Source organism: Megachile rotundata, chromosome 3 (assembly GCF_050947335.1).
Source record: "Megachile rotundata isolate GNS110a chromosome 3, iyMegRotu1, whole genome shotgun sequence".
Taxonomy (NCBI): Eukaryota; Metazoa; Arthropoda; class Insecta; order Hymenoptera; family Megachilidae; genus Megachile; species Megachile rotundata.
This window is the reverse complement of record NC_134985.1, coordinates 6285093-6308988: the sequence shown is the minus strand read 5'-3', so window position 1 is coordinate 6308988 and position 23896 is coordinate 6285093. Positions and strand designations below refer to the sequence as shown.

The window sequence follows — 23896 nt, the reverse complement described above, 5'->3', positions numbered from 1 at the left end:
CGATATCGAATGCTATGCACAATTACTATTATTTAATTAATATTAACTAGGACCTTAAATTTCCTTGTACATTTTGATTTTGTTAGGAAATTGTTTAAAATGTCAACTACTCTGCATTTTCCCCGAAAATGGGGTAAGAACGTCACTTGAAGTTAAATACTTTAAAACTTTATTTCATGTGCAATGGGACAAGAGCACAATTGTTCTCAAATCCGCTATAAAATGCTTTTTACTGTCAGATATATTTCAGGAAGATACGTGCATATTTGTGCGCCATCTATGACGAATAGCTCATATCAACTTGTAGTACATTACTACATACTAAATGGAGAAATTTTGCTCATATTGTAATAAAAATAACCTGTATACGCACTTGCCCCGTTTACGAACTTACCCCACTTCACCTTATCTCGAAAACGTGACCGCAGGTAACAAAGTATTACAGGATCTTTCAAGTCTCTTTTTTTCGCAAAAAACCCAAAATCTGGAGGTTTTATGCTTTAGATAGGGCTCTACGTATTACTTGCGTAAAACAATGTTTAGAAAATATTATTTCCCCAATTTCGTTTAATACTCGTTTCAAAACAGTAACAGAATACAAGTAGTCAAATTAATTGTAATTCAATCACATGGATCTTCTAAACAATCATTTGCATCTGTTTCTCCTTTCTGTAATTTCATCTTTCTTTTTTTTCCTTGCTTTACTCTCGTTGCTTTTGATTGATTTAATAATTCTTTTTCTTCCTCCCTTTCTCGAAGCATATTTTCTGTGGAACAAGTAATATAAACATTTAAACGTATACTTTATAAGCTGTTATACCTTATTCCTAAATTACTGCGCTGCTATTTAAATTAACATTTTTTGTACACACCTTGATTACATTTGCAACATGCACATTGTCGGCAGTCTCCGTGAAAGGTTTTCGAACCTTTTTTCCGCTTCTTCGCAGTAGACGTCTCCAAAATTTTCCTTAATTTGTAACAAATAATTTATATACCACCAATAATATTTTGATGAAATGTCTTATATTTTTATTAGAATATACGATGTGCGCAACAGTTCATACCCGAGAGATTTGCAGATATCAAATATTTATTGTATGTGTATATGAATTTTCATTATTGTTCTCACAAGTAAACCTACGGAAGCATGACTTTCCGATTTTTTTGAAATTTTGATATGTTATAGTACATGGAAAATTAAGGGACACGTATTTTATTCATCTACGGAAAAACATATTATGGTATGAAACAACCCCCCAAAATGTGAGGATAAAATACGATAACCTTGAGACCAGTTGAGCAATTTTGATGATTTTTGGTATGAAAGTATCTTTCGATATAAGACAAAAATCGGTCTGGGTATATTGAAAGGGGAGTGAAAATTAGGAGGTGAAATACTCCTAAAGTGACAAATTTCTTGCTGTAAAAAATTAGTTTTGATCTGATCGGAGTAGAATCTATTAAAACTTCAAGAGGAAAAATAATTAGGAAACACATATATTTTTTTTATATAAATATTTGGGGGGATAACAACTCCTAAATTGTCGCGTTCGTTTGATACTACGTACGAAATACCTTGTGAAACTATATTTTTTAACTTTTCGATCTTTTTAATATATCGGTTTTTTACATTGCTGAATACAAATCTGAAATCAAACTTCGATATGGTGGATCCAATATGGCGGATGAAAACTCAAAAACTTACTTAAATAGACTGTAACTCGACACGCGACTTTTAAAATACAATTTTTAACATACCCTAAACATGTATTTCCGTAGATAAAAAAAATACGTCGCTTAATTTTGCATGTACTATAACATATCCAAATTTTAGAAAAATCGGAGGCTGACACTTCACAACGTACGAGAGATACTGAACAACGGGAACGTACTATGTAAGTGCTTCTGTTAACACGTTCCGTGCCACGTCTACCACCGGTGGTACACGGTAAACTTGATCGTCAGGCTGCGTGTACCACCGCGGTGGTACACGCAGTCATATTTATTCAATGCGCTGAAAACATATATTTTATTACAAATATAATTCTGTAAACTATATTTCTACCTAAAAAATGAAGCATTATACAAGATGCAGTATAGAACAAAAAAAAAAGAATTAATTATGTATTGAGGATGTAATGAAATATTGTGTGATAATATATTAATCTTTAGTCAAAATATCAAATGGCCTGAACGACAAGTCAGGCAAAAATGGCTTGGCACGGAACGTGTTAACTAATGTTGATAAATTTTACGAATCTTGGTTTGAGGTCTGTGGTGGCTCGCCTATAAGCACTATGAAGGAGCCTATAGCTCTCCCTATTTCCATCTGATAATATCGATATCGTAGTAAGTAAGTAAAAAATATTAGGATTTGTTCTGTCAGAATTTTACCAAGTTTCTGAATAAATTTTTTTTTATACGTTTGTTTCTTTTTACACAATTTCGGAGCAACGACTACAATTTTATGAAACTGCACTCTACTAATTTTAGCTACAAACCGCCACTGTTTGAGTTTAATATACTATAAAAACTGTTCGTAAAATTGATCTTCAAATTCACGTAATCGATTCTATGCATGGATGCAACTTACAGTTTAAAACGTCCTAGTATGAACTGTGATGTGTCTTATACGTTTTATTTAATTATATATTTTCTTTTTACGAACTTTCTATCCCGATTTCCTTGATCTTTAGCTTTTTTATCTTGAAAGTTTTTTTGGAGAAAACTAAATCGTTGCTTTTTCTTGCTCCTTTTTTTTCTTAATTTTTGCACGCAGACTGATGTTAAATCTTTCGTAGATGAGCGAGAATCATGTCGATGAGGGTTATATGTTCGATAATGTTTATGGCACGTAAAACATTTTTTCACTCCTTCATCTTCGATGTCTGAGCATGAACATGCAATTTCATCGTTCCAATGCAAGTGATCGGTAAACGTACCTTTGTCTTCTCTGTTCACAGAACTGATATATCTGAATGTGAAGTATAGGTTAATTCATAATTCTACTTAAACGTTAATCGTTTTTTTAAAGTTACGCATCTCATAAAATTATGTCTATGTATTTAATAGATTAAACATAGAGTCTAGTTGGTTATTTTAGAACTTTTACATATCACTCTTTATTTAAAAACTTATCGTAAAATATAGCTTGCTACAATTAGGTATGAAAATTAGAAGAAGAAATACAAAGCAGAAGCAAAAATTATTACACTTATAGGGTCAATGATATATGATCCCTAACGAGGCTGTTTAAAAACTTATGAATGATTGGGTCTACCCGAATAAGATTTTCAAATGTGTCCTTGAGCCAAATGAAATACTCAATACGTCAGTCGATAACATATCTAAAATAAATATCTCACACCAAGTTTCATCCCCTATCTTAGTACTCAGATTTAGTTGCACTTTTCGGGCCGATTTCGCAGTAGACGCCTACCGTGCCTTTACTACCGCGCTCGACTGCCCACGTGACGCCGTGCGCCAAGGACGTCGTACGATAGATTTGTCGGGACCCATCCGTGATTAAAAATTTTCCTTGCACTGTTAATAATTATTATTTTTATAGATTATTAAAATTATTAATACTATATTTACATTTATAAACATCTTCCATATATACATATAATAACAATAATACATGTTATAATAATTACAATTTTGTCAATAGCTTTCCACACCACCCAGGAGGTACTATTGTTGATGCGTTTTTTTTAAGTGGTCTTCCCTATAGGCTTATTCCACTAAATAAGAAGAACGACAGTGACTTGGCAGGAAAATCGGAATTGAAAATATTTTAATAGTCTTTTGATATTCTGGGTCGTTTGCACGATTCTACGAGGGATGGTATATCCACAGAAAACTGAGAAGAATTTGTTCGAATCAAAGACGATAATGAATTATCTGAGAGAGAAGACCTTTTCTCAGATTTTATGTTCTTCATTTTAGAAAATGAGCATTCGCATAAATATGTTGAACCAAACATCGAAAAAATTCGAAGCCCAAAGGGACGAAGTAATGGGTAATGGGAATTATCTAAAATTTTAAAAAACTCGACCCCTTTTTCGAAGCGCGCTTTTAGAGAAATATCATTTTACAGATCACAAAGTTTTGCCTGCAACTCTAGATTTTGTTTTTCAATTGGAGCCGTGAAGGGATTTTCGAAAAGAATTAAGTCATTCCTAAGCGTTTCGAAGTCACTGAAACGCGTATCAAATTGACTTATTAACGAATCAATAATACTTAAATGTTTTTTAAAGTCGCAATGTGTGCCGCATTCTTCAAAGATAATCTTACAAGAAGGGAAAAAGTAAAAAATCTGAGTTTCTAATTGGAATTTAAATAATCGTAATTTTGTACGAAAGGAATCGACATGACTAACTAACTGGGAAATAACCTGGTTAATCTTTTGCAGCTTTAAATTTAAGATATTTAAATGATTTGTCATGTCGGTTATGAGCGCAAGCTCGCAAAGCGAATTTACATCCTCGAAAAAAGACTTAAACTGTTCATATTTGCCGACAAAATTTTCTTGCAAGAAAAGGAATATCCCTTTTCTTATTGCAAAGAATTTTTCTAAGCACTTTCCTGCACTAAGCCACCGAACTTCGCAATGTAAGGGCACATCTGTATATGTTGCGTTATGTTCTTGGAGAAATTGCTGAAACATTCTGTGACTTAGAAATTTTTGGCCACCTTTAATGATATTAATAATTTTTGCAACGGTTTGCATCGCGGTTGATAGTTTCACAATTTTTCCACATAACGCTTCTTGATGAATTATGCAATGAATGACTGGGAACGTAAAACCTCGCTGCTTCATTTGACCGAAAAATCCATCTCTTTGCCAATCATTGCATGCACGCCATTAGTAACGATCGCTGAACATTTTGTCAAATTTACAATTAAATTTGATCAAAGTTTGTTCCACAGCTTTAAAAATATCAAGCCCCGTTGTTCTGGAATGCAACAGGACGAAATTTAAAAGCTCCTCGACATGTGAAAAATCGTTTTGCACGATTCGAGTAAAAATACTCAATTGATTCACATGTCGATTATCGGTGCTTTCATCTAAACATAGTGAAAAAGAGGCACTTGATGATAAAAGCGATTTTAATTTATTTTCTAAGGATGAAGCTAGATCAGATACCCGTGATTGCACTGTTTTAGCGCTCAAAGGAATGGCAGCAGCTTCTTCAAGGGTCAATGAATCCCCAAATGACTGTACTGCTGCGATGAGGCATTCCTTTATAAGTATTCCTTCCGAAAATGGCTTCGAATTTTTTGCGATTAAACTTAAAATTACATACGAAGCTTGAAGAGCTTTTTCTGATATAGTTGCATTTTTGAATTTTGAAGTAGAACCTTCTTGGTAAACTAGTTTCAATCCTTCGATTAAATTTAATTTATCACTACTCGCGTAGTCGAATATTCATGCGAATGCTTATTTTTATAATGACGAATCAAGATATATTTTTTCACGATGCTGGGCTTATAGCCGCATAGAAGACAAATGATATCTCTGTTGATATCAGCAAAAAACATTTCTTCCCATACCTTGTCAAAATATTGGCCGTACCGCTGCTCCATTTCGAAACACGCGAAACTCAAACAGGTACAATTTTTACTAGAATTCTACGTCCGCACTTGTTAAAGTGTTTTGTAGGTATGAAATAATTGACCTCTTTTTATCTATTATATATAGGTCCCAAAGCGATGACGTTTTGGGAAAAACCCCGTTTATGGTAGGGTAATTATTACCTGTAACCCGTTACTTCGACTTTTTGGGCTTCCAGTGATTTACCCCGACTTCTAATGCTAGGAAATTACTAACATGCTCTTGACTCAATATTCGATTTATAATTTCATTCATATGCTCTAAATCTGAATTTAAACGTTTGCCAAACTTATTAGTTAAAAGTCCTACAATTTTACAATACGAACTCATTTATACAAAAATAATATTACCTAATTTATTATCTAACCGATTATGGGATAAACAATATTTTTGCCCTATAATGCCGTGTATGGTTTCGACGACCCATTTAATTTTCGTTACTTGCCGAGAAGCATTTGACTCTGCGGTTGTTAATTGGCTCCGGTTGCCTTTCAATGCGGGCATCAAAACTTTGTAGCCTAATTGTTTCAAATATGATTCTATGTCTCGAAAACCCCTATCAACAATACAGATGTCCCCTGATTTCATGAGACTTTGTAAAGTCCGCTATACATCTAGCCATTTGTAGTGCAGACTGTGAATCGTTTACAAAGAGGAACTTTTTTTGATCGGAATATGATTTGCGCTGATACTCGTTATTTGAACTTTTTTCATGCCGAATATACGTTCCATCAAAAATCAGTGCTAATTGATCAGTAATGTTATATAAATGTTTGGCAACAACAGATGTTTCATCCTGTATTAAATGTTGCCGTGAATAACCCGCGAATCCGAAATGTACTGGTAAAATATCTTTTTCGAACGCGTTTAATACTGATTTGCAAAATGTTGAAACTTGTTGTTCGTGTTCTAACCCCAGAATTGCAGCTATCATACTATTAGAATTACCAGTACGCAATTTAAATAGGAAACCTATGAGAGCCTGAATTATATCGCGACGATTTGATTTTCTCATAGATGTCATCATATGTTCTAATTCAATTATATTTTCCCAATTTAAACCGGTAAATACTTTTAATCGCCCCTCTGACAAAGTAAAATCGCCTACTTTATCTTTTATATCTGAACTATCGTGTTCTAGATATTCAAAATATACTCTAAGTTCGTTGCTATCAAGGAAACTACTATTTGAATGTACGCGTAAATTCTGAATTAAATCTTGAAATAAACGGTTTTTTAATGACCAGGGCCGCACCGATTTCCTTTGGGTACATATAATCTTCGCATGATAAAGACCTGTTTTCGAGTTTCATGTGGCACATTAATGATATTTGACTTGGATCCACAGATGAAACAATAACCATGACTAAAAATAATTCTAGCAAATGGTACTTCAATTAAATCGTTTTGATCATAGCGAATATTTTCTTGAATTTGAAAAGAGGGATCTTCTGCTGACGAAGACGTTGGAATTGAAGATTCAGAAGATATTTGTTGAAATTGATTAAATGAAGTTACGTTAAGGGTGGACTCTTCAATATACGATACTGCAGTCGAAGATGTAGATACGAAAAAAGTAATGTCGGCGGACGATGTACTAGATGCTATAGCCATGAATATGTCGTGCATGGATTCAAATTGTAAACGCGGAGAAGGTATTGCAAATAATTCTGAAACTGTACTGTGCTTATACACAAAAATACGGCACGAACCGCAAAGAACATCCCCAATAATAACTATTTTCCTTAAAATACTCGAAAATCTTACACATTCAGCATTGGTAGATTTTTTTGACCGGAAGATTTACGTATTAAAATATTGCACTTAATGCATCTAATATGCACGGTTTTCTTGTCAAAGAATTGCACTTGCTTACTTGACATGATGAAAACTCAAGACAAAAATAGGAAGCAAAATACTAACTTCCTAAGTAGGCCACGAAGTAATTGTTTTCTGTATGGAATATCGTCCAAGACTGATTACCGTTTTGTAAGTCTCTTTCGAGATAGAATTTTCAAATTGGTGGGAAGAATGCAAAAAATACCGAAATTGGATGTCTATTAGTAGGGGTAAAGTTGTCCTGTTCCAATTGGCTAATTCAAGACACTGTAACTGTTCGGCCCCACCGAATTAATACGAACAGATCCCCTCTTCGACCATAAATTTCGGCACTCTACAATCTCTAGAGATTGCTTTTTTGCTATCGAATTCTCCATGAGCTCTCGAACTACAGCAAACACCGTGTTTTAGATGAGCTTTCGAGCGACAATTCAGTGGCTCATTGCAACCTGAAGCTTGTTTGTACGCTAACTGGAAAATATCATTTTTCCACGAAAAACACGATCAATGCACTCAATGAGCAATAAAATAATAGAATAATAGATTCTCAGTATAATAATAGATTTGTAACAGTAAACGGCTACGTAAGCGATAAGTAATTCAAGATCATAAAACGATTCATCATAAAGCCGATATTATATTTCAAACCATGTGTTTATTCGGCAACGGTCGATTCTAAGCCGGTTAAGAATGTGTGTTTTTGCGTGACATATGTTCGTTTCTGTTTGTATTCTATGAGTCAAGTCGCCTATTCGTTTCGTATATGAACTTTTGTGTACATCTGCTAATTGGAATAAATAAGGTTACGGTAATGAAAGGTACCTTCGCAAAATATTTATTTTGTAATATTTCAACTTGTATAGGACGGACTAGTCGCACGGAGCGTGGACGGTTATAACACTAACAAAGAAACATATCAAACCGAGACACACCAATTTTAATGAAACTTATGTGAAAAATAGTTCACAAGAAAATATTTGACATGTATTTTTTTTATTGGCTATCGTTTACATTCAAGGGGTGAAAATAGCTCTCAAAGTTAAGGGCTGAAATCATACTTTTGAGAATATCTACGGAATTAAAGGAGATAATTGGAAGTTTTTTTTTAAATTGTTGGTCTTTAAATAGGGAATCTTTGTGCGTAAAAAAATTTTAATAAACTTTATTTGTTTAAATAATATTTTGAGCATAACGCGGTTCTAATCACCGCCGTAAGCAACATAGGCTTTCATGGCCAATATTGCTAAAAAATAATTTAATTTAATTTCTTTTTCTTAATTTCTTAAAAATCTCAGTTTCCAAAAGTTCTAAATATTTTATTTGGACTTAAGACTTTATGGCTATATAAGTATAAAATCAGTATTGGTCATGAAAGCTTATGTTCCTTACAGCGGTGACTAGAACTTCGTCATGCTCATACTTGCGACGGTTACAATGATTATTGAGAAATCAATTAACGGCATATGAAGAGGTATAGAATGTCAAGAATATTGTGAAAGATTGTAAAAATAATGATATTTTTAATAAAAATGCTGATTGCCCCTCCTCACAGGAGATGATTTTAAATTATATATCTAATAAACATTTCTACAAACAACAAATTCCAAAAACACGCATCCTCTATTTTAGTCCATAGTTTACATGCACAAAGTTGCAAAAAAAATAGATCAACATTTAGTACAAAAATTATTAATTTTTAAAATATTATTTAAACAAAGTTTATAAAATTTTTTTTACGGAAAAAGATTTCCTATTTAGAGACCACTAATTTAAAAAAAGCTTCCAATTATCTCCATTAATTCCAGAGATATTCCCAAAAGTATGATATCAGCCCTCAACTTTGAGGGCTATTGTCACCCCTTCAATGTGAACGATGACCGATAAAAAAAACTATGTATCAAATATTTTTTTGCGTTCTATATTATACTCAAAGCGCATCAAGATCGGCATGTATCGATTGGGTAATGTCCCTTGTAAATTTAATTTTATAACCACTTTTACAAAACTAAACCGGCGTATTAAATGTTTCATTTGCCTTAAGGACACATTTGACTACCTTATTCGACTAGACCCTTTAAGATAATATATGTATAGAGCATAAGTTCTTTTAATACGGCTCTGCTAATTGTTTACAATTACTAAGTTTTCCGCATCAAGAATGGTGTTTAATTTGGAAAGTTGGAACAGTTATTTAAATGTTTTAGTTGTATGTAATTCTAAAGTCAACTTAATTTTATTTTCTCAAAATATTTTTTTATATGAAAAATTGACTCTGTGTCTTCGGCTACTTGAAATACATGTTTTTATTCGTTTCATAAATTCCTTTTCTGCATTTACCGCAACATCTATTTGAATCTTTTCGCATACATTCTGTATTCTATTTTTTAAATCGACTATACTTTGTATTGATGTTTTGTAAATTTCTTGCTCAATATAATCCTACAGAAAAGGATAACATTAGTCTGGTGATCTCGGTGGCTAAGAAATTGGTCCACTATAGTCTAGCCATTTTTGTATTAATACTTGATTGAACAATTCCGTCACAAGTGTTGGGTAGTGTGGAGGAACTCCTTTATTCTGAAACCGCATGTTTTGTCTATCGACAAGTGCTATGCTATCCAATATGCTGAATGCAGAATTTTCTAAGAATACAATTTTTTTTAGGGCCGCAGCTCACCCTTCAAAATTATATAGCGCATAATATTTTTTTTATTAAAAATTTCGGTATTAATGGTTTATTCATCTTTTCCAATATGGATTTTCCGTAGGTATTTAGGTATTTTGATGACATGTTTGTCCTCATTTGGCTTTAAGATCTAAGAATTTTTATTTAAATACTGTTTTGCACTTCTTCAACGAACCTTTCAGAAAATATGATTGATTTTGTCCAACACAAAGAAACTTCGTCTACTGAAAACATTTTAAATATTTAAATAAATGTTTCAACCTTTAAAATTATTAACAACGCCATCCTTGTTGCGGAAAACTTAGATCGTGATGGACAATTCTTTCCACGTTTTTTATACTTCGGACCTACTGTTTCGATCATAGATTCCCACATTTGGATTCTACAGGCAGCGTCAAATATACGGCACACACCGCAATAATAAGACTGTTATTATGATTTACTGCTCAAATCAAGACATCTCTACTGAAAGTCAGTAAATTCAGAAGCGTTACAATTTGAAAATGAATAAAAATCGGACAAATACATAAAATTGTAATAATTTCATCTTGAAAAACACTATCGCGGAAACAAAAAAAATATATAATTCTATATATATTAATTTAAAAAACGGAGCTTTGCCATCATATCTTTTAAGTTAATAACATCAACAAATTTTCGTTTACATCAAAATATAGAACCCATATTATCCTGTACTGTCCATAGAAATCATTTTTTATGTCACCATTAGTTGTTGAAATATTGCGACTGTCAACGTTAAGCATGGACAACATAAATGATTAATTCGTTTTGAAAAGGCTATATCTTTAAACCTATTATATGTAAGATATATGAAAGATATATGAAAAGAACCACAAACTCACCAAGTTTATATATTCTCTACAAATGTTTAATATGTGCCCATTTGGTTTAAGCTAATCAGCTGTCGATCGCCTAAATTGTAAACATGCGACAGGTAAACGACCGAGAGAGCAAGTAAAAGAGAGTGCGAATGATAATAAAAATGAGAAAGGAATACTCAGTGTCATAACCACAAAATGTATGTATGTAAAAATGTGAGTGAGTGGATGGTACATTAGAAATTTTGCGAGACGAAGTGAGGAGCGAAAATTACGAGTCAAATAGAGAGTATAGTTTATAATGTTAAATTAACTTTGTAGCATGTAGAAATAATGTAAATAAATATAGTGAGAAAAGTACTGAGAAACGCCGAGTACATACGACCGACACGACGCGAAGCGAGGCGCAGGCCATATCATAAAACCTTTGCACTGGGAGTTAGGCTACGGTGATTGGGCGGGCCTGACCGCCAGTTTTCATATAAAAAGACAAGCATTTTCCACAAAAAGGCAGAAATACCCAGCCTTCCTAAGAGAGAAGACGACACCACGAGCTGCTCGGCACTCTCTTAGTATAGGCCTTTTCCTAACTCAAACAAGCGAGGAAGACGTAACTCACGGCACCTCAAGCTTTCCTTGATTCCTCTAAAAAGAAGATGTCACCCACGGTGTACGAAACTTTGCAGAGATCATCTTTTCCTCACTTTAAAAACTTCCTTTGTCACCCCAATAGATTTTACAAAAACTTGGATTGTGCCGCGAAAACTTAACGTAACGAACTCACTCTGGTAACGCCACAAACAAAAGGCGATACGTGAGGGATTCGTATTCTGGGAAAAACTAACAGTAATGAGCTGAAGAAGTACTCTGATCCTGACTCCGATGGTTAAAAATAACAGAATCAAAATTAACATGCTGGTCCAAAACAATACTTCGGTTGTCGCCACAAAAGTATTTTTTCCTAAACAAAAATGGTCAATGGCTTCACAAACTTATTGCTGTTACGGGACAGTCCGAAATTCTCGATCTATTACTTTCCTGAATTTTATAATTTACCTTCGGTGTCTTGCATGATTATTTATAAAAGCTAAAACTGATGAATCGCACTCTGTGTAACAGTTGTCTACTGATGCAACAGTAGATAACCTCATCGTTTTTATACATAGTTTACACTTGCAAAATTATTAACACATTATAAAAATATCTATACACAAAAGTTGTACGCTTATATTTTGCTTAATTTGTCTATGATAATTACTTGAATTTCGTACCACGTATCTTCAAACGATTTCGCCTTTGAAGAAAATAGACGGCAACTAAACAAAAAATGATAAAAAATATTATAGCCAGTATTGAACAAGAAATTGATCGATGTTGCTCAATATAATCTTTCTTGGCCTGGGACTGCTTCTCTTTCTGGTTTAATTTGTGAGTCTTGTGGCTAAAAACATTTAAAAATATTTAAATGTTATTCGTTATTGTAATATCGATATGGCTAATCGTAAAATTATGTAATTATATTATACAGGGTGTCTCACAAGTAGTATATCCCTGAAATAGCGGGCAGCTGTTGTAATTCTAATTTCCCTTTGCAAAAATGGGTTTTGATGCTTCGTTTTTGAATTATTAAGGTAAAATAGGCGCCAACTTCACAAAAATTATATTATTTGGGTCGTTATTAAATCTCAAATTAAAATATAACAGCGCAATCTGTATAAATTAATTATTTCCCACTTCTTCGTTCTTATTTGAAGGCGATTCATTTTTCTTAAAAAAAAAAAAACTATTTTTGTAGGTATAAGGTACTTTTCAGTTTTGAGGTTTTTTTATTTTTCTTTTTTTTATTTAAGACTGGTTTAGCATTTTATAATTCTTTAGGAAGAGATATAAGTAAAAATCCGTAAGAAATACTAAATATACAGGCCTACACATCCAAAATATGAATGAAGTTTGTGTACATATACGGATATAACTGTGTATATAAGAATAATAATATAAAGTATTATATACTTAAACATTCCTTAAGATATGTAGATTGTAACAGTGAAAGAACCATAAAAATTGGTTCATTAGTTTAACAGGATATCGCAGACAAACATACATACGAATCAAATACAAAACCTCCTCGAAGTTGGTTAATAAATAATTGTTATCAATCGTTAATTGTGAATAGTTATCATTCTTTCAAGAATCCCCAGAAAAAAAAGTCCAGTGGATTCAAATCCGGGGATCTTGGGGACCACGCAACTTCCACCTGTCATGGAAGGCTTTGTCCAAGTACGACCTGACATTAGCGGCATAATGGGCAGGCGCACCATCATGTTGCAAAACCATGTTCCTCCGAATCTCTAATAGAATATCTTCCAACAGAGTTGGAAGAACACGTTCTACAAAAATTTTATACGAAGGACCGTCCAATATGTTTGGCATAATGTACGGTCCAACGATAAAATCCCCGCAAATGCCAGCCCATACGTTGACAGACCTGCGGTTTTGCGCAGACCAAAAACGAATTGGACGAATCGCAAGCGGATTCTCGACGTCTTACACATGCGAGTTGTGGGCATTGAAACACCCCTCTCTTGTGAAAAGGGCCTCATATGTCCCCAAAAACACATGAGGGGAACGATGGATTCCGCTCGATTTTCCCCAAGATCGATTGCGAAAATTGCATTCGCTGTGCAAAATCGCCAGAATTAAGATGTTGCAACCCGTACATACTTATACGGGTGCATCTCGTTCTCCTGAGGAATGTGATGTTCCGCGAAGCGATGCATACTGAAATAAAATACAGAAATGTATTAATAAATGAAAAAGGATACTTTAATATTAACGTTTGAATATTTTTAACATTACTTACCCTAAGCGGCGTGCGACGTCTCATATGCTTGACGTTCCATCTTCGTGGAACTGTTCGACTACCTCGTCCGTTCGTACTGTAAGAATCTGGCACGAACGCCCTGCATCAGATCGTGTAGGGTGAAACAAGCCACTCGATTACAATCTGTTTGCTAATCTGCGAATAAAGTTCGCATTGGGAGGATTCGCACTACGATACTTTTCTGCGTAACGTTGGGCAATAAGCTCCGCGTTCCCACTTCACTGGGCGTAAATAAAGAAAATATTGTAAAGTTCTGCGTTCGTTCCTTCCGGAGACATTTCGATGGTGACTATCGGGCAGTTCTCCAAAAAATGCTTACGGATGAAACATAATTTTCTTTCCAAAAAACACCTGAATTTTCCCCACCCCATAGCCAGATATTTAACAAATGTATGTTATTAATCGCAGGACGAATCGTGGTTATATAAAAGTAGTCGACCTCTTTCGGGGCCATATACCAGACAACTGAAGGAACAATAGCTTCCTTTAGAAGCTATCAACAATAGACTTGCAGGGATGTAAGGGTGAAAGTAAGCGTGTTGTGGACTGAAGTTATTGCAATTAACTGTGCATGTCATCAGGTTTTGTACCTGTTGCCAAACTTTACTACACATCCTTTGTAGATAACGAATGCCAGTATTCAAGAAATTTCATTTGCATAATTTCTATTAATTACACATAACTAATTCCGTTCCTTCTTCATGAGAAAAAAATAAATGAACAGAATTTTTAATTATTTTGTTCGTTATTTAACCGAGTTTTTATGTAAGGTCTTTTCTTTAGGCATTTAGACTGTTTCGAAGCAAAAGCGCTTGATCACGTAATACCCGCGCTTTGATTGGTCCATGTTTTTCCTTAATAATTTAAAAACGAAGCATCAAAACGAATTTTTGCAAAGGGAAATTAGAATGACCTCACCTACCATTTCAGGGACCTGTACTAGTTGTAAAACACCCGGTATGTTTATAAGCCTTCGGGTTTATCATCCGATTCTTTTTTTTTAATTTTTTTTTATTTCTTCTTTTACAAGTTATAGGCAAAGATGCCATTTTACAATTATATTCGTGACGTTTACATATAAAATTTATCCCATTTTATAATGCAAATCAGACTATGTAATTCTCTTGAGATACAATACTCTACTGTTGATGCGATAGCAAAAGGAGGAACTTTAACGGTAAGAAAATAGATTTTCAGGCATAAGCTATGAACTTCGAAATAAAAGAAACAAATAATAGCCAACAATTTTTTGAACAGGTCATTTTTGAATCATAATATGAAATTTTAGTACGCGTTAGGTTTAACCATTTCGTTCATTCATGAAATTTAAATTGGAATGGTTATTACCTTATTAAATAATTATTTCTGATTGGTAATATACTTTTCGAAATTATAACTTACAGTCTAGTTAGCTGATTATGTAATATAACGAATCTATCATAACAAATGGTACAGCTAAAATCCTTACGCAGGTGAATGTTTTACTGCTGCTTTTTGAGGTCTTTTTTTCTTTCTTACACTTTGAGAATGTTTATGGGGATCTCGTTTCTGCTTCTTTTTTTCACTTCTCGATGAATGTTTATCATTTTTAGAAATATGTCTTTTCGAAACTTTATGCACTGGAAATTTTAATGTACGAACTATATGATCGTCCTTCGTATCCATTGTTTCAGTAAGATTATGATTTCCTTTCACATATTTGGCTAAATCAGGTCGTCCCAACCACTTTAACGTTAACTCCATTATAGAACGTCTGCTAAGTTTTGTATTTCCTAAACATAGTAAAATTTTTTTTACCAATGTATTTATTAACATATAGAATAGTTCTTTGATGATAGACCAATTGTAATAAATTTCAGTCTGTGAATTATGATGAAGTATGAAAAAATGGTATTGCATAGATTTTTTTAGCTGATTTTTAATCATTATCGGATAGTACTAAGAAATGCGATACTTCATTTATATTTTTTATGCTTGATTTATCACAGTTAAATACTACTTTTTTGTAAATATTGAATCAGATAATAATGGAATATAATAATATATGAATGATATGTTCATTGGAAATTACAAGTTTGCAATTTATAAGGTACAACTGTTTTAAGGCTCTCATCATTTGATTTGTTATCCATAATACTGTTATATTTAATACTGTGAGCCTAAACCAATTTATGATCTGTTGAGTGCGTGGAGCTTAAGCTTTCGAAAAAGTAACAGAAGAGGAAAGTGTGGAACATCAAATAAATGGGGTAGCATCATGGAAATTGTAGAAATTTTATTGAAAGTTAAATTGAATCAAATATAAACAAATACATATTACAATATTTGACTATTTAATAACTTTAATTTATACAGATAAAAATTATTTTCAGCCTTTTTTTTCCATATATTAAGTCGTCAACAAATTATAAAAATCAAGTACTTTCATAAATCTAAATAATATACGTTACAGAATACATAAAGTCTGTGTATCAATACTGAATAACTATAATATATCACAATATAAATCACATATAAGAAGTCGCTTACTAATTCATGTTTTGTAAAAAATATGCATAAAATTGGCTTGATATTAGTTTTTTCGTGTTGAAAATCTTTGATATAGTACAGTAAACGAAATAAAAAATTCGAGTCTTACAAACTTTGAAATCACGCAGATATTTATATTATGATTCACACTAACATTGATATTACAGAGTGGATATAACGACGGTTACGTTGTATTTTACATTTAAATGTGACAAATAGTGTGGACAATTTTTTTATGTCGGCTAGTTAATGTGCGAGAATTTTGAACATGACGCTCAACGCGAATTATCACAAAAAATGTGAAAACGCGTTGTTACCAATAGAACTAGTCGAACGAGGCATTTCAGAGCATAAAATGAGAATTTAAAAGTATACAGAAGATTTAACGAATTTAGCGGGGTTTTCGGGGGCGACTGGTCAAGAGCAGCAGGCATGGAGAATTTCCATGCCTCGAAGCCCTACGTGCACGGGGAAACCTGTGGCCGTATTCGTCGAGCATCGTGAGTGTTTCGGCATGAAAAACACCATCGTAGCACCGGGGGTAACCAATCCGCCCGGGAGTGGTGGTGCTCACTAAAACACCGAGGGCCACTCCGCTCGGGAGAGGTGAGAACCCAGGCAGGGGCGAGCTGGCTTGCCCCACGCTCCGACTAGCTGCCTGCGGAATCAATCGCACTCAAAGACGATAAATAATTAATTTTTCTAAGAAATATACACATGCGTGGTGCACGTGGCAAAAGTGGCACATGGCAAATGCTCTGAAATTCCAAGTAAAACGCCAATTAATAAGTATTTGATCCACCGCGGAATGCCGGCGAACCCTGGTGCGCACTTCGGCAGAAAAGAAAAACACTCCTCAGCGACGTTTCCTGACGCGTAATTTTCCAGAAACGCGTACAAAGGTGCGGACCGCTCCGTTTGATGGCGAATTGCAGAAATTATTGCGGGAATTTAGAGAAATTACGAATCCAACAGTATCAAAAATTTCGAAAATACAAGCGCGATTAAATCTAAAAGATAACGTTCATCCGGTATTTTGCAAACCCAGGGGGGTACCGTTTCGCCTACGAGCTCAAGTAGAGGAAGAGCTGGAGAAACTGGTAAATACAGGAATTTTGGAAAAAATCGATTGCGCGGATTGGGCTACACCTATCGTGCCCGTTCTAAAGAAGAATGGTACGATACGGTTATGCTAGGACTACAGCGTTACATTAAACCCAAGATTAAAAATCGACAAGCACCCGTTACCGACGCCAGACGAACTCTTAACACAAATGGCGGGCGGTACGGTATTTTCAAAAATTGATTTATTACAAGCACACTTAGAGTTAGAAATACGACCGGAGGACCGCGAATTACTTACAATCAATACACACAAAGGACTGTACAAACCGACGCAACTAATGTACGGAGTGGCATCAGCGCCAGCGATTTGGCAACGCACAATTAAAAATATTTCAAAAGATATTCCGGGTGTCGTAGTATTTTTGGACGATATACGTATTGCAGGCGTAGATTCGAGAGACCATTTACAAAAATTACGACAGTTTTCACGCGATTACAAAAATACAATATACGAATTAATGTAGATAAAAGCGAGTTCTTTACGGATCAAATACAATATTGTGGTTACATAATTAATAAAAGCGGTATACATAAAGCGCCAGATAAAATAGAGGCAATTAATAACGTGCGAAGGCCCACAAATATTACAGAATTGAGAAGTTTCCTGGGCATGATACATTACTACGATCGATTCATTCCGAATTTAAGTTCAATTTTGAAACCGTTGAATACATTATTACAAAAGGAAGTAAAGTATGAATGGTCTCCCGACTGCGAAAAAAGTTTTCAAGCCGCGAAGAAAGCTTTTACAAGTCCGCAATATTTAGTACATTTCGACCCTAAACTTCCAGTTACATTGGCGACAGATGCAAGCCCATATGGAGTTGGAGCAGTTCTTTCGCATATTTTTCCGGACGGTTCAGAAAAAGCTATACAATACGCGTCAAGGACATTGTCAAAAGCGCAACAGGCCTATGCACAAATCGATAAAGAGGCGTTTGCAATAATTTTCAGAATTAAAAAGTTTTACCAATATTTACAGGGATCTAAATTTACATTAATTACAGACCATCGTCCGCTTACACAAATATTTTCACCCGCTAAGAGTTTGCCAGTATTTACAGCCGCGAGAATGCAGCATTACGCGTTATTTTTACAAAGTTTTAATTATGATATACAATATAGAAAGTCAGAATTACATGCAAATGCAGATTGCTTATCTAGGCTTCCAATTCCACCTACCGATACATACGAATGCGATACAATTGACGAATTCCACAAGGCTACATTCAATATATTGCCGGTTACAGCAGAACAAGTTGCACAAGCTACATTAGAAGATAAAGAATTGTCTAAATTATTAAAATGCATTCGAACAGGACGAGGGGACTTGAAGAACAATAGATTTCATTCAGTTCCGCTCGCAGAGTTTACGCTTTTCAACAACGTGATTTTTAGAGACCATAAGGTAGTTATTCCCGTAAAATTACAAAAAAGAAAATTACAAGAATTACATTCAGGACATTTTGGTGTGGTCCGAATGGAACATTTAGCCAGAGGATATGTCTGGTGGAATAAGATAGATAATGACATTGAAAATTTAGTTAAAAATTGTTCCGAATGTAACGCTTACAAAAATAATCCAACTCAGATTACACACCATATTTGGGAACCAGCTAACGTTCCGTTTCAGCGAGTTCACATAGATTTTGCAGGACCATTTTTAGGGCATTATTTCTTTGTTCTGGTAGATGCATACACTAAATGGCCAGAAATACACGTAGGTAATAATATAAACTCACAAGTTACGATAGAAATTTGTAGAAAAATATTTGCAATTTACGGTCTGCCCCAGTACTTGGTCTCCGATAACGGGAGAGCGTTTGTTTCGAAGGAATTTACAGATTTCCTAAAAGTAAATGGAATTACGCAAAGGCTCACTGCTCCATACCATCCTGCCACAAACGGACAGGCAGAGCGTTATGTACAAATATTAAAGAATTCGTTAAAGCGAATGAAAGCGGATCGTACGAATATACAACCAGCGTTACAACAATTGTTAATACAATACAGAAACACGCCACATGCGAAAACAGGAATATCACCCGCGGAATTATTATTTTCGAGAAAACTACGTACGAGATTAGATTTATTACGTCCTACAGTCACAAAAGAAAGATCATACACGCCCTCCATTATTTTCAAGGAGGGAAAGAGAGTCAGTTGTCGAAATTACATAGAAAATGTTAAATGGGTTTTCGGAAAAGTGTTAAAGCAACTGGGCGACTTAGATTACAATATACTTTTGGATGACGGGCGTATTTGAAAACGTCATGTTAATCAGTTGAGACCGATAGGGGACAATACACCAGTTAGGAGCGAAGATTATATTCAATTTGAAGACAATATTCCTCCGACCGATATGACAGGGAATACAATCCGAAACACAGGGAACAATTGTCCAGAAAATGCGAGTTCCGAATTAACTGATAGTGAAACCATAGTTAATACTCCGGGAAATGGAACGGGAAAAGAAAATACACATGCGAATACAAGCGTTAGATTTAGGAGCGAAGTAAATACACCGTCTCCATCTTCTCATTCTCAATCTCATTCTCATACTCAGCCTGAAACCACATTAGAAAATTCTGATTATTCTACACCTAGAAATTCATTCCTTACATCCACCCCTCAACATTCCCCTGAACCGATTACAGAAAGTACACCTATAAATTCAAATACGCGTCCTGAACGTACGAGGAATTTACCAAAACGTTTCGAGGACTATTATTTACTAGAAAAGAGATAATTGCATTATATTACGTTTACTTATAATTTTTATTTTTTGTTACACGAGGATTGGTATTCATAAGTAGGGGGAGTGTTATATACGCGATTGGGGAAGTAGTCCCACGGGCGGACTACGCGACGCGATCACGAAGATCGCCGGGGACACCCAAACGGTACCGAGCGAAAACCGCGCGGTAATTTGATTGGCAATTGTTTTACACCGCGTCTTCCCGCTCGGTCATGCGTTGGCGTCATTCTACGTTTTGTCTACGTCTCGTTCACACCGTTATTAAATAAAGTTAATTGTTATTAAAAGTATTACAACGTGTTTATTGGTCTCCCTGCCCAAACGCAATACAAAGTATACAACCAGCTGTTGCGCTCAGCGCGTGGACGAATCGCTGAGTGACTGGTCCCGAAAAAATTAGTAGGTGCGAGTTTAACGCTCTCATGCGGTGATTTGCAGAAGTTCGTCGACTTCCTTGTCTATTTATGTGTGTTTTTGGTTAGGAGGGACAATGATGGTAAATATGAAGTTACCAAAAACACGAATACCAAAAGCCAAAAGTTCTCTGCGAAAAAGTAATGTTTCGACATGATTTCATTTACATACTATCATCAGAACTTTTATCTAGGTCGGTACTGAGCTCGATTTTGGAAAAATGGGACGTGAAAAATTTTCTTCTATAAAAAATTTTAGTTTCCAGCTCATAAAATTGCTTTTGACAAAATTACAAAGTCGAGATTCGTTCCGCACTAGACTTGAGTTCTGTGAGTAATATTTCGCAAAGTATTTTTGGCGTTTAGTTAGCATTTTAGCATTTACATATGGCACCCCAGACAGTACTGGTAAAAAGGCCAACTATTAAAAAACAGTTTGCATTAAAACTAATGGATGATAGCAATCGTATCAGTATATTCTCTTTTCAGATGTATCATGTGCAAACAAAAAATATTAATTCCATAAATAATATATAACAATAAATTATTTATTTTTCATGTTTTTTTTTAACTATTATCCCGATCTTTTGCTATGACATATCATTATTCCTGTTTAAACGAATAAGATATTATAACGAACAATTAATGAAATTAACATACTAATAAATTAACGAAGTGATACCATAAGAATAATAGTTAAAAATAAAGAGCAATCAAATTTTTATCTTTATGGAGAGCCAATCTACGACAAAGTTTGAAAATCATTTATTAAATCGGTTATACCCTGCTCTTAATTCACTTTTCTATCGACTATTGTGAAGTGAGCACGTTTAGAATATTATACTTCTTTATTTTATTCTTTCGTGGCAATAGCCGATACAGAACTGTCGTCAACGACACAATTCATCCTGATGACACACTCATTCTTCACTGCGAAGAAACGTCTCTTTGGAAGGGGAATTGCATTTGTACACAACACTTGAACAGTCATAACCTGCCTCACTATTTCGATTTTTATTTTTATAATACGTAGTTAATATTGTACGTGATTAGGATCTCTATTACATGTATTAAATATTATTGTACATGTATACTATTAATTGTAGGTGTTTTATATGTTGTAAATAACAATTATTTAAAAACACTTTGAATTTATTTTAATATTGTTACTGCTAAATAATCAGGATCGGAGAAAATCAAATACTAATAACACACTTCCAATTACAAATTAATTATTTAATGTTAAACATAAAGAGTACACATATTAACTTTAAGATTAATTAATAATGCCGGGATAACTTTCTCATGCACCAATTTACATGCCGCGCTCGTTTTCATTTCACGAACAAGAAGAAGGAGGTGCATTTTTCAATTATTTCTTATTCTAACGAAATGCATTGCTCGCACTGCAAGATGACGCCACATGCTACATTTATATAGAGAGTGCTTTTCTATATTTAAAATTAGTCAATTAATTATAACTTTCAAAAATAACTGATTGATTGAAATTGATTATAAAATATGTGGTTTTGAATTCAGATTTGATTATGGAATGAATAACGAACGTTTGTCTTTTAAAAATACAATTGAATATAAATAAAATTGAATATCAAATACCGACCACCACATTTATTTATAATTTCACAATTACAAACGAAATAAAATGAAAAACGTAACATGGTAAAAAACCACATTGAGAGGGCTCGAATCTGCGACAAAGGTGTAGAGATTACGAGGCAGGACTCCTAACCTGTCACCCAATTTTTTACTTCGAGGAGTGTCTTACATTCCAACACATAACCGACTACGACGTAAAATTAATTAATAAATGAATTTTATTACTGTACCTAATATATCATTTTTATTGATACTGAATGTATTTAAAATTACTTAAATTCCAGTTTTTAGCCTATATTGTTCTATTTAATTTCTACTTATTTATTTAGACTTCATTCTAAGGTAAGGTTACGCATGCAAATAACGTAGATGTAATTAATTATAATGGTTTATTGCAAAATATTTGGTGTGTATTGGGCAGTTGGGGATGCCCTGTCCCCGACCCCGGCCCCGGCCCCGTCATCACCATGGCGCCGTCTGTCTCGGCGGATGCGACGGCGGCATCAAATTTGCCGCCTGCCGCAACGCGGCCGCCAGTCGCCTCCGTTGCCGCTGGCTCATCTGCAATGAGATAAAAATAGTGAGGTGTAAAAATATTTTCGGCTCTGGAGTTTCACATTTATACAATAGGTACTACATGCTTTGTAGTGAGCCGAACGTAGAAAAGGATAGCAACGCAAAAACAAAGAGAGATTGAGGTTCGGGAAACATGAAAGACTCGTGCGTGGTCCGTTTTTTAACTTCAAAAATGAAGATTGTTTTTGGTTTCTCGTGAGTGAAACTGTTACAATCGTATTCGTTTCGTTTTTCTGATTAAAATGACACCAAGCACAATATATTTACGACAATAATTACTTGTGTAGTAAACCATACAATTTTCGGATTTTCACACTTACGGCAAACTGTACATTTACTGTAGAGATACGAATTCATCCTAACATGACTTGCTACACAAATAATTATGATCTTAATTATATAAGGTTGGGTATCATTTTAATTAGAAGAACAAGACGAATGCGATGATCAACGTTCAATTAACGACAAAAAGAAAACAAAGAATTTTGATTTTTGAACTCAAATAACAAAACATGCACGAATCTTTCTTGTTTGCCGACCGATTCAATATTCTATGTCTTTCTTTTCCATTTGCCATTTTCTTTCACGTTAAAACCTTTAATCACCCGAAACATAAGTAATTATGATTGTAATTATATCGTATTTGGTGTCATTTTAATGAGAAAAACGCGACAAGGAGTTGTTATTCAACTTACGGAACCACGCGCTGCTGATGCCTGTTGTACCAATTCTTACAAATACTTAAAATTCTTCAAAGTACTGCCCTTGGGCATCTGCACATTTTTGCCAGCGACCCTGCCATAAACGGTACGCTTCCTGGAATGCGTTTTCCGGAACCGCTTTTAGGGCCTCGGTCACGGCCGCTTGAACGTCTTATACGGACGAGAAACGCGTTCCTTTCAGGGGTGTCTTGATCCGGGGGAACAAAACAAGGTCTGCCGGTGCCAGGTCAGGACTATAGGGGGGTTAGGGAAGCGTTAACACCTTGTTTTGAGTCAGAAACTCGCGTACTC

At 34.5% G+C, this 23896-nt stretch overlaps 1 protein-coding gene across 1 annotated transcript in view; it reads right to left on the bottom strand.

Annotated features, from left to right (window-relative positions):
- Window positions 1–463: 463 nt before the first annotated feature.
- Window positions 464–23896, bottom strand: part of LOC143264045 (uncharacterized) — a 29225-nt gene continuing 5792 nt past the window's right edge. Inside the window, exons 3-7 of the mRNA XM_076529315.1 lie at window positions 15334–15637; window positions 12256–12425; window positions 2672–2977; window positions 873–970; window positions 464–767 (exon numbers count right to left, since the gene is read on the bottom strand). Coding sequence (XP_076385430.1) covers window positions 2961–2977; window positions 12256–12425; window positions 15334–15637 — 491 coding nt within the window. The 3' untranslated portion in view covers window positions 464–767; window positions 873–970; window positions 2672–2960. The remainder of the gene's footprint in view (window positions 768–872; window positions 971–2671; window positions 2978–12255; window positions 12426–15333; window positions 15638–23896) is intronic.